Source organism: Stegastes partitus, unplaced genomic scaffold (genome assembly GCF_000690725.1).
Source record: "Stegastes partitus isolate 25-593 unplaced genomic scaffold, Stegastes_partitus-1.0.2 Scaffold1323, whole genome shotgun sequence".
Classification (NCBI taxonomy): Eukaryota; Metazoa; Chordata; class Actinopteri; family Pomacentridae; genus Stegastes; species Stegastes partitus.
In genome coordinates, this window is record NW_007579054.1 from 72919 (window position 1) to 84041 (window position 11123).

The window sequence follows — 11123 nt, forward strand, 5'->3', positions numbered from 1 at the left end:
TACTGACTACATCAGGTCTGGGGTAGAGTAACTGTGAACTGAGTGGAAGGAACCTTCATGTGGGAGGTGGATTTATTTTGTTCACCTGAGACATAAACTGTGAAGCAGTCTCACAGAGACGCGAAACTTGAAAGGGAAAAGTTAGTAGGTCGTCCACATTCTTACGGTGGCATTTAAACCTACTTTGTTTTAGTCTTTCCTCTACCTCCTGGGGCAGTTTTCACTCTAAAATCCTGGGTGTGACTCAACCCTGTGTCCCATTTTCCTGTTTTTCTTCTGTATACCACCTCTCTCGCTCTCTGTCCGGGTGGTCCAAGCCAGTAGCACCCCCATATTTTCTCCTCTTTTTTTTTTTTTTTTTTGCCTCGCCTCTGTTCCCCCCTCTCTCTTTCTCTTTCCAGTTTTGTCCGTACTCTGTGTGAGCAGATGGCCAAACAGGCAGATCTGTTCTTTCTCTACAGGACTTTGGATCTCGTACAATAGGCCTCAGATTCCTAGGCCATACTCAGTTCTGCCTGACTGGGAAGCTAAACAAAGAGAGGAAGGAGAAGAAGAAATAAAAGTGTTTTGGAGAGTGCTACAAGGAAGAGAAGTTACTTCAAAGAGCTTTTGTGTGTGTGTGTGTGTTGTTTGCACATGGTTTTTCATGTGTTTCGCTTTATGCAGGACGGAAGTGTGTGTTGGAGGAGTAGTGTGTTTTTAATGAGACTGTGTTGTAAAATGTTTTTTTTTTCTCCTTAGATTACTGTGACTTTCTGATATCATTTTTATGGAATGTTTTATAGCGTTATAGTATTTATTTATTTATTTATTTTAAAGCGACATTCGCACCGAGGCTCCATGAATGTCAGCGTCAGCTTGTCAGTGGCTCTTCCACTTTGGTACAGGCTGAAATATCTCAAGAACTATTTGATGGATTGCCGTGAAAATGTGTACAGACATTTAGGATCCCCCGAGGATGTATCCGGAGGACTCTGGCGATTCCCTGACATTTCCATTAACGCCACCATGAGGCTGACATTTGATGTTTTAAGAAAAACGTCTCAACAACTGCAGACTGCCATGCCATTCCTCTGCAGTCAACATGATTCTCATCTACCTCCTTCTCCATCTTACCTCCTGTTCCTCTCTCTCCTCCCTCTGTTTCAGGTACTACATGTCTGGTGGCTCTGCTGTCTGATAAGGAGTTGACGGTGGCGAATGTCGGAGACTCTCGCGGAGTTCTGTGTGATAAAGACGGCAACGCCATTCCTCTATCACATGACCACAAACCTTACCAGCTGAAAGAACGCAAGAGGATCAAGAAGGCTGGTAAGGAAACCACTGCAGTCCAGACCAATCCATTTTTTTTTTTTTTTTTTACAGAGCAAGACTTCAGTTAAAACTTGAGGGAACATCAGAACTCAGATTGTTGTCATGAAAGCGTAAAATAAGTCTTTTTATGATCAAAGCTGAGAACCATTATCCTGTTTTTTCCCCCACATCTTGTGTCTCTCGCTGACATCAAAACCTACTGACTGATAGCACAATCTGCTTCTAAAGCAGCATGTTATCAAATGCAGCCAGACAGTGCACAGTATTTAAGGTGTATTTGCAGGCATAATTCTCCCTCCAACCCTATCTGCATACTCTCCGTGCTGAGGAGTTTGATGGCAGATTGCCAGATTAGTCAGTTTGTGTGGTCACTGTTAAGATAGCCCACCATCTCCATCTAATGGACTAGATTGGTACTGAAAAACATCTTACAAATTTCATCTGCATGTTGCTCTTTATTTACTCATAAAACATGCTTGCAGTTGTGATAGTCCAGATGCTGAGATTTTCCAACAGTTTTTAATGACCTTCAGCGAGCAGGACACCTGATGCTTCAATCACAGATTCTGATGCACAGGAGCCATTGTTATACTAGTAAACAGTCCTCTCTCATGGGGTAGTGTTATTGTGTTGCCGCAGTGTTTGTCCTCTCTCTGTGACACATCCTTGTAACAGATACTCAAGAACATTTAATGATAGAGACTTAATACCAGCGCCACAGGTTCCCCAGGCAAAGCTGATGATCTCATTTGATTATGGCGCACCCTGCTGCATAAATTAGCCTATTAATGAGTGAAACCTGATTTTCAAAACTTTTCTAACTCCTACTTGATAAACTCAGTCTAAGTTAAGTGCATAGAAATGCACTTAGAAACAAAAAAGGAAAAATGCTAAAGAGAGTTAAACTCCCCTGTCAGCACCAAGTGTGGTGAAACTTCAATCACAGAGCTTCACTGACATCAAACTCACAGTATGATATAACATCTTAAAACTGGAGCTAAAGCAACCAATAAGAAAGAGAAAAATCACAAAAACTTGAGACAAATTAATTGATTTAAAAAAGGCAGGGCATGTATCTTAAGGGCCACAGAATCCTTAACTTAATAGTAATTATTTCTGTTAATGACAGGCTTTTAACATGTTTATTTTTTATTGTAGTATAATACAATAAGACGTCCTTCCCAAACTTCCTCCACTATTTTGAATGCTGGGTTATATTAATCACTAATTTAGCATTTCCTAACTAGATTTTTAAAAAAATCTTTTTCTGTTGCTTTTAGTGGGTATTAAATGTGTATGTTTGTTGGCATTTTTTATCAGCTGTTAATAGCATAAATGGCTTGTGTTTGCAATTTGACTCCTTTCGATTGTCCTGCTGTAGGACAAAGATTTAGTTTCATCCTGTAAGTTTAGTGCGTCATAAGAGTCTGTGACTGAAATCCTGCCTTGTAAATACTGCTGACAGTATATACACAAACTCCTACATAGGGAGGGAAATTAATTTCAAATAAACACAATTCCTTAGTTACGTAAAGAAAAATAAATAGACAAATGCTAAGTGAGGGCAGAATTGTTGCCAATTAATGCAATTATTAGCTCAGCTTCTGTCCTCAGCAGTTAATTACTGAGGTTGTTGCCTCATAGCCCATAAAGAAGACAATAGAAAATGTCTGAAAGTCCTTTTTCTAATTACAACTTGTACAGAACATTTACTAACAACATGAGCTAAAGAGGCAGTAGCTGCTGTCGTAGCCACTATTGAGGTCGTGTCCTCTGCTTTTTCAGGGAATGTGAGGATTTTCGTTAACGTAGTGCACTTTACAATAGGAAGTCACACATAATGGGATTCTTCAGGCTGGCACCAATACTTTACAGCCTGTCATGGCCTGAACCTTCAACCTGAAGTATTTTTTTAAAATCCTGGTTAGAGCCACACTCACTGGGGACTAGGAAGGCATCCTGACCTAGTATGGAAGTCTCCATCTTATCCAGTCATTTCCAGTAAAATTCCCTGCCTGCAAATCTGCTGAAGCCTTAGAGGACACACAGCTGTACTTGCAGGATGTGACATGAACTGAAACTTATCCAACATAAACAGTTCGTCCTGCGAGCCCAACGTTGAGTGAAAACATGTCAGTGGCACCGATCCATATTAATATTTGCACTCTGATGCAAACACAGTGGCTTTAGAGTTAATAAAAGTGATTAGACTTGCTGCCAGTTGTCTCACGAGAAGAAAAAATCTCATTTCAGTGGTTTAGTTGCTGGAGAATGATCTGTTTCTCTGCTTGTCCTGTCATCTTTGTGTTCCTCCTTTTTGCTTTGTTATCATTCTTCTCCACATTCTTTCTCCCTCCCTCCCCTCATGTCCTCGGCTTTTCTTTCACTCCCATCTCTCACTTTTCCAATATTTTTCCCTCCGGCTTCCTCCTCAGGTGGCTTCATCAGCTTTAACGGCTCGTGGCGTGTTCAGGGCATCTTGGCCATGTCCCGCTCTCTGGGTGACTACCCTCTGAAAAACCTCAACGTGGTCATTCCTGATCCCGACATCATGTCCTTTGACCTGAACAAGCTGCAGCCCGAGTTCATGATCCTGGCATCAGACGGCCTGTGGGACACCTTCAGCAACGAGGAGGCGGTTCGCTTCATCAGGGAGCGACTGGACGAGCCGCACTTCGGAGCCAAGAGCATCGTCCTGCAGTCGTTCTACCGTGGTTGCCCCGACAACATCACCGTCATGGTGGTCAAGTTTAAAGGCAAGGCCAACGAAAAGTAGAGCCCGCCTGTCTACCACACACAGTATCTGTATTATGTGTGAATATAAATAAGAATAGGCTTAAGATGAAAGATTTAAAAACCGCTTTTTGAGCGAGAACTATTTCTATCGCAGATATTTACAGCAGTTTGCCCTTCGATGCATCAAACCTCGTCCCCCCCCTCTCCCTCTTTAATTTTACTGCTATAAAGTGACACTATGAAAATGTCTTTCATTTAGGCTTAGCCATATCTTTGAGACACGGTAATGCGAGCTGGGTCACTGTTATGCAAATAAACAGATTTAGCTTTGTGCAGCTGTGGGTCTGCACACGTTCCTACGTCTGAGTGTGTATGTGTGTGTTCGAGGGTGAGCGAGAGGTGAAGCAGTGATAGATGTCTGTCTGTGATAAACTTGCACACGAGTCTCACGTTAACAATTCATTGTCCGGCCAATAACGACAGATTTAAAGGAAGCATGGAGTTTGGTTTCCATCTTATTTCAAACGTGATGTCTGTCACTCATCGTCTATGTGACCACTAAATTTAGGATTTTTAGTTTTCTAACTCGTGTGTTTCCACGTCGTCTAACTGTACTGACAAAGTGACGCGCTGAAATTCTGTCGTTGAACGCGGTGGCAGGTTATCCAAGTATGAATCATCAACACAGATTTATACATGAACACCACAAACGATAATATGCCTATGCTTCTTATATTACTGTTCTTATTGTACAGCAATAGAACCGACTACGTTGTCATATCACATTTGCTGGACATTATGGAAAATCTTGATGTAAGGATGGATGTTTTGTCACGAGTTTCCCCATTTTATAAGTTGACTCGTTGAGCGTCTTCACTTACGATTACTGATTGTTTCTGTTCTCATGAAGTCTCATGTCTGTTTTATTTTTTGAATAACTTTACGTTTTTTTTTTTAAAGCTGAGCTTGATCTGCTCTTTTTTTCTGTTCAGACCCAACTTATCAGGATCTGTGTAACTGCTAATGATGTAATAACTGTTGGATAATATTGTAGCTTGTCAAAGTGTAATGAAATGTCCCTTTAAATAAATATAACTTTCCATATAATGGAGTGATAATGGAGTAACATGTCATTATGACTAACCGCTAATTACTAGTTCTTAAAGTTTGTCACACATTATCTGAAAAAATAACTGTTAATCTAAAAGTGCAAGAAGAAGGTAAAGTTTTAGTTATCCCATGAAATAATTTGAATACTTCTAAATGACAGTTTTAAATTTGCTATTATAATATTATTTAGGAATTTCTATGACTATGCTAGATGAACAACCTTTTTCAAAGACTTAATTCTTAAATATTGACCTGCTATTCCCTTATCTGACTTTTCTTACATTATCGTTTGCTACTATCTACCTGGGATATGAATATACTGACAACTTACTGTTATATTTTCATCTTTTAATACCGTGTCGTCTTCACTAAGACGAGCGTTCTTCATCCTAATCTCTAAACTCAAAATGTAACAAGCCTTTGAATGAGATGAGTTATTGTTGCCTTATTTTTTTAACTGTTCATGTCCTGTTCTGAAGTCTGCTGCCAAAACTACTTGTCGGTTTTTTCGATGTAATGCAGTCGACCATACCATGCACAATGCACGACCTCAGTGTCACACCTTGTTGATTCAAATGTAGAATAGCATTGTCGAGAGAATGTCTCCAAGAGACATGAAATTGTAAGATGAATGTACATACTGTCCTCCTGTTAGTATCACCCCTCCACTGTTTAATACAGCAACGCGCCTGTTCCCCAATTGTTTAACTTGAGAGATATATACCAGATAAAACTGTTTGTGCTTTTTCAGTTCACATTCTTCCTTGATAATGTACGTTACAGAATGTTTATGTGGCATTTGTACTTGTTTTTGTTGACTTTAATAAACTGTAAAAAACAAACAAAAAAAAAAAAGAAAAGAAGAAAGAATTCAGAAATTTTAAAATGTAAATCACAAAGGTAACATTAAAATGATAAATGATCATGTCGTCTTCTGCTTTATTCCATACATAAGCAGTACCTTCTACAGATATGACAAAGAGACAACATGGGCATAAAAATATCATAAAACAGCTGTGCCCTTACGTTGTGTATATTCTTGGGAGGAAATCTCTCATTCAAAAGAGTAATGGTGATGAAAATACAACACTTTTCTTTATATTCTGCACAGATGTTGGTTAACTTCTAATGGCACACATTTATCACATTTAAAACAACATGAATATCAATATTCTCACCAAATATCACGGGGAGTTCTTCATTTCCCAAACTCTCTGCCACTGTTGTTTTTCTTGTTGAAATAGAGAAAATGCAGCAAAAAGTTTCGCTAGAAATCCAGCAATGATCTCTAACTTTGACATAGCTTGATTTTAGTCGGTTTGTGCCACCTGCTGGGTGAGCAGAAGATGTTAGATTTACTGTTAACCATCTCAGATCATCAGAGGCCTTCGACTGGACCATCTGTGATTTGCTGGAAACATGTTCTTTTATCATAATCTGTGGATATTTATCTATGGATATTTAAAATGGTATCTGTGAAATTTTAGAACGATCTATTAAGTATTTTGAGCTAACTTTTTTTAAATGCTCGTTGACCCACTTTTAGCACAATTTTTTTTGACACATTGAAATTTGAGGCTGTTAGGACGACGATATCTTATTACATGTTGATATTAACTTCATGTCAGTATGTTGATATTAACAACATTGAACATTTCCTTTCAGTTATTTCTCATCATGCCATTAATCTTTTTTTCCCTTTTGCAATCACGTATTTCATATTTACAAGTATTCTATCTGTATTGTTTTGTATCGTGCCATTCTGCATAATTTTTTTTGTTTTTGCTCAAAGATGGGACTTTTCATGACTCCCTATTTTTCATATTTCAACAAAGATAAATAATAATTAGCAGCAATCAGCAGCAATTAGGATCAAATAATCAGCAATTATTTGATCCACTTATTCAATATTGAAATTTCTGAATGAACTGAATGATGAGAAATAACAGTAAAAAATTCAGGCTTTTATCTTTAACAGCTCCTGAGATATTCAAATACAGCCTCACATTTTTAATGTGAGAAAAAACATGTGTGATGGGCAATTTTGTGTCTCTAAAAGTATTTGATATGTTCGGTTAATCAGGCAAATCAGAGATGGTCGAGCAGAATTTGTTCTAAAAAATTGGTTATTTGAGATGGAAGGAGTCTATGTTCGGGCTGGGCAATGACAATATTTCATTCTTTTTACTGACATGATGATCAACTCAATGTTTATTCACACTAATCAATAAATTAACTGTCTGACTCCCATATATAAAACTGAGAACAACAACTAATGACATACACCCAGACATCCAGTAAGGAAACTCACGTTTAAGGAAACAGAATCAGAAGTCAGCCAGCGTAAGAAATCAAATTTGATAAATGATGGTGTTACAGTTTATCATTTAGATCAAATTATCCAGCCATGCTGCAGTATAATACCAGACTAATGGTGCAGTCAATCATCATAATTCAAAAGATGTTTTATGTACATGTGAGATGAATTACAAATTCCCAGACACTGAGAGCTTTCTGGAAGCTTCGTTTTCAGCAAACGTTTTGTCAGCCTAAAGATAAAACTACATTTATCCTCCAGCCAAAAAATGTTTGCTGTGATGTCATTGCTGTGAGACTTCCAGCCAGGAAGTAACACAATCTTCCCGTTGTGCCAAAGATGGACTTCCTGGCTGCTGGTGTGTATGATGATCCGGGGCAGGTGTGATGTGACTCCACTGCAGCACGCTGTGGTAACCAGAGAAGTGCATTCTGCCCCACTTAGTTGCACCGTCACTTTGGATATAAATAGCTTTACTGAAAGCCACGCAGGGACTGAAGGAATCCTGTCACAACAGAGGGGAGGGATCACTTGGTCCTCATAAAAGACCAGACACACTAAGCACACAGAGAGAATACTTTACACAGTTACACCAGAAGAAGGAGAGGCCACAAGCTGCACTCTCAGGACATGGGTATGCACGGATCCAAGCCTCGGAAACAAGCGCAGGTCCTGATGCTCGGCCTGGACGGATCAGGAAAGACCACCCTGCTTTACAAACTCAAGTACAACGAGAGCGTGGTGACGGTTCCAACCGTGGGCTTCAACGTGGAGACGCTGGAGACGGACAGGAGCAGCCCAGGCCTGACTGTGTGGGATGTGGGTGGCCAGAGGAAGATGAGGCCCCACTGGAGGCATCACTACACCGACACAGCCGCACTGGTGTTTGTGGTGGACAGCCGGGACCAGAAGAGGCTGGACGAGGCCTGCAAGGAGCTCCATCGGGTAATTAAACATTGACAAGCGCTTTATCACTTTAACACCGCTTACTTAGCAGTATATAAACACTTAAAGCCATCCTTCACTTAAAAATGCACCTTTCTTACTTAGCTTGGATGTTTGACCTTCAGTGCGCAGAGTGATGCGTGTGCAGAGTTTGACAGTTGAAGGCAGTTTTCACATTCGTCTCCTGAAAGTAGGAAAGTTCCTCACCTTAAATCTGAGCTTAAAACATGTACGTACAAGCAGGCATATGTAAAAATAAAGAGTCTGGAATCCAGTAATGGTTCAATATGCAACTTAAACAAGTAACTCGAAGCCTACAGTTGCTCACTGATGTGTTTTTCAATGAAGGAGAGGAAGTAGATGTAATTTTATAAGAACTTCCAATTTCTTTTTTGTGGAAAAACAATATTAGGTACAAATTCTGTTTTTTTATTTGTGCCTTAAAACACAAGTAAACATGCATAGAAAGAAAAACAAATAGCTTGTAGAACACAATACTGTAGGTGCAAGCTGATCCGAGGATGTTTAAAAGTGTTTTTATGCAGAAATAAGCTCATAACTAAGATTGAACATTAAAAAGAAAAAAGAAATGTTCATGACCGCTTATATTTCATGAGGATCGCTTGGCTTTTATTGACATAGACCGTGCTCAGTTGTCATGCAGAGTAAAGAAGAAATATGTCTAAATGAATAAATGCTTAATCTAGAAATAATTAAATAAATATGACGTGAAAATAAATACACATTTTATTACAACAGTTTGATATTGGTGACTCTGTAAAGATTTAATTCAATTCAATCCAATTCAAATAACTTTATTTATCCCCTAGGAGCAATTCAAAACATCACTAAGTATTTCATATAAAGACATAAAGCAACAACAGCAACAACAAAAAACAATATTAGTATTAAGAAAATCAGTATTCACTGTTTGTAGGGCAGTTACACGTTCTTGATAGGGGAATTCTGTAGAAAACTACACTATAATGTGTTAGAAACCATATATGAAGGGTTTATATACAACTAATCAATGGGACAAATGAAGAGTTTAAAGTATTCAAATGCTATATTTCCATGCAATGAGCAAGTTTAGCTAAAAAGTTTGTTTTACGCTGTACTAATCCAAATGTCTTTGATGGACTTCCTAGGTCCTGAGGTACGAGAGTCTCAGAGGAGTTCCCCTCGTGATTCTCGCCAACAAACAGGACCTTCCTGGTGCTCTAAGCCCTGAAGCTCTTTGCCTGAAGCTGGACTTGAGGAGAGTGTGCGACGGCCGCGACTGGTTCATCCAGCCCTGCTCGGCCACCACCGGGATGGGTCTGGAAGAAGGGTTCAGGAGGGTAGTTTATCTGATGAAGACCCCCTTGAAACAGACTCAGGAGGACATTCAAGATAAGATGAGGTCTAAAGGCTTCAGTGTCACAGCTATGAAAAAAACTTTGCTGTGTGGAAGTTGATGTACAAACATTTTTTTTCTTTAGTTTTATTCATACCATGTGCAGGATTCCTCCTCGCCTGCCGGAGCAGCTCATCAGTGAGCAACCTGACTGAGACATACCTAAGGTTGAAGAATGATACTGAGACAGAGATCAGGGTGTGTCTGTGTGGTAGAGCTCTTAAGGAATCGTGAGGAAGATATTGGATGGTGATGATAGATTCTGTGATTCTGTGAGAAATCCTAAAATCAGTCAGACACAAAATGTGCACAGAAGACTGAGAACAAATGAGGCTTTAACAAGTTTACGTGGATCCAAGATTTATTTTTTCCACCTGTGCTGATTTCTTTCTTTATTTTTATTATTTTTAATATCTGTATGTATGTCTGTATGTAGCTGTATTTATTTATTTGGAATTAGTGTCATTTCACAATTTGTTAAACTGTGAATCTTTTCAGCAACAAAAACATGACACAAACATCTGATACTGTATAAGTCTGATACTGATGTCATGTGTTCAAATCTGTCAGCTCATGTCATGTTTTATGCATTTGTGGGCTGATGCTGTTGCACAGTTCATAAATATGTCTGTTTGTTGTACTGAAATAAAAATATCTGCAGCTGAATGGGTTGGTTCTGAGTTTATGACAAAATAAACAGTATGAGAAGAATTAAAATCCTACATCAATGCATCAATGTATAACTTACCATTAGAGATAAATGTTCTAACAATCAAATTCTTAGATCTTAAAGGATATGTTCACATTTTTTTCCAATCGGTTTTAACAGAATGCTCTCATGGAAGCCCATTTCTGCCACTTCAAAAAAAAAAAAAAGTCACATAATATGTCATAATAATGAGAAAAGACATCATGACATAGCAAGTCATAATTATGAGCAATTTTCTTTAAACATAGCTTTCCCTCTTTGTTTTAAAAAAGTTTTAAAAAGTGAGCGAATGATGGTGATGATGTTTTTTTAATGCTTCAGAGCCTGCTTTATGAAATAAACTTGAGTTGATCTAATTATTTTTTTTCTACTTGGCAGCGCAGTCTTTTTGTTATGTTATTTGATTAACACAATAAAAACCCTTTTTTGAAAAACATGATCATGATTTTAAACTGGACCTGCAAACTATAGGTGTAGATTAATGAACAAAACTGTAATTATGTGGTATTAAATGGATTTACAGGAGTTCAATGAGTGCTTTATCATGGTAAATGCATTGGGTGCATGACTAGAGTAAATCCACGTCCAGCTACCGG

The 11123-nt window shown here is 38.6% G+C and overlaps 2 protein-coding genes across 2 annotated transcripts in view; both read left to right on the forward strand.

Annotated features, from left to right (window-relative positions):
- The window catches only part of ppm1lb (protein phosphatase, Mg2+/Mn2+ dependent, 1Lb), a 50037-nt gene extending 44007 nt beyond the window's left edge, over positions 1 to 6030 (forward strand). The window contains exons 3-4 of the mRNA XM_008298514.1: positions 1150 to 1311; positions 3750 to 6030. Of these exons, the coding sequence (XP_008296736.1) occupies positions 1150 to 1311; positions 3750 to 4090 (503 nt within the window). The 3' untranslated portion in view covers positions 4091 to 6030. The remainder of the gene's footprint in view (positions 1 to 1149; positions 1312 to 3749) is intronic.
- Positions 2827 to 10484, forward strand: LOC103369725 (ADP-ribosylation factor 6). Its single transcript, XM_008298513.1, has 3 exons — positions 2827 to 2838; positions 8047 to 8422; positions 9571 to 10484. The coding sequence occupies exons 2-3, from the start codon at positions 8108 to 8110 to the stop codon at positions 9877 to 9879; spliced, it is 624 nt and encodes a 207-aa protein (XP_008296735.1). The 5' UTR covers positions 2827 to 2838; positions 8047 to 8107; the 3' UTR covers positions 9880 to 10484.
- Positions 10485 to 11123: the final 639 nt, after the last annotated feature.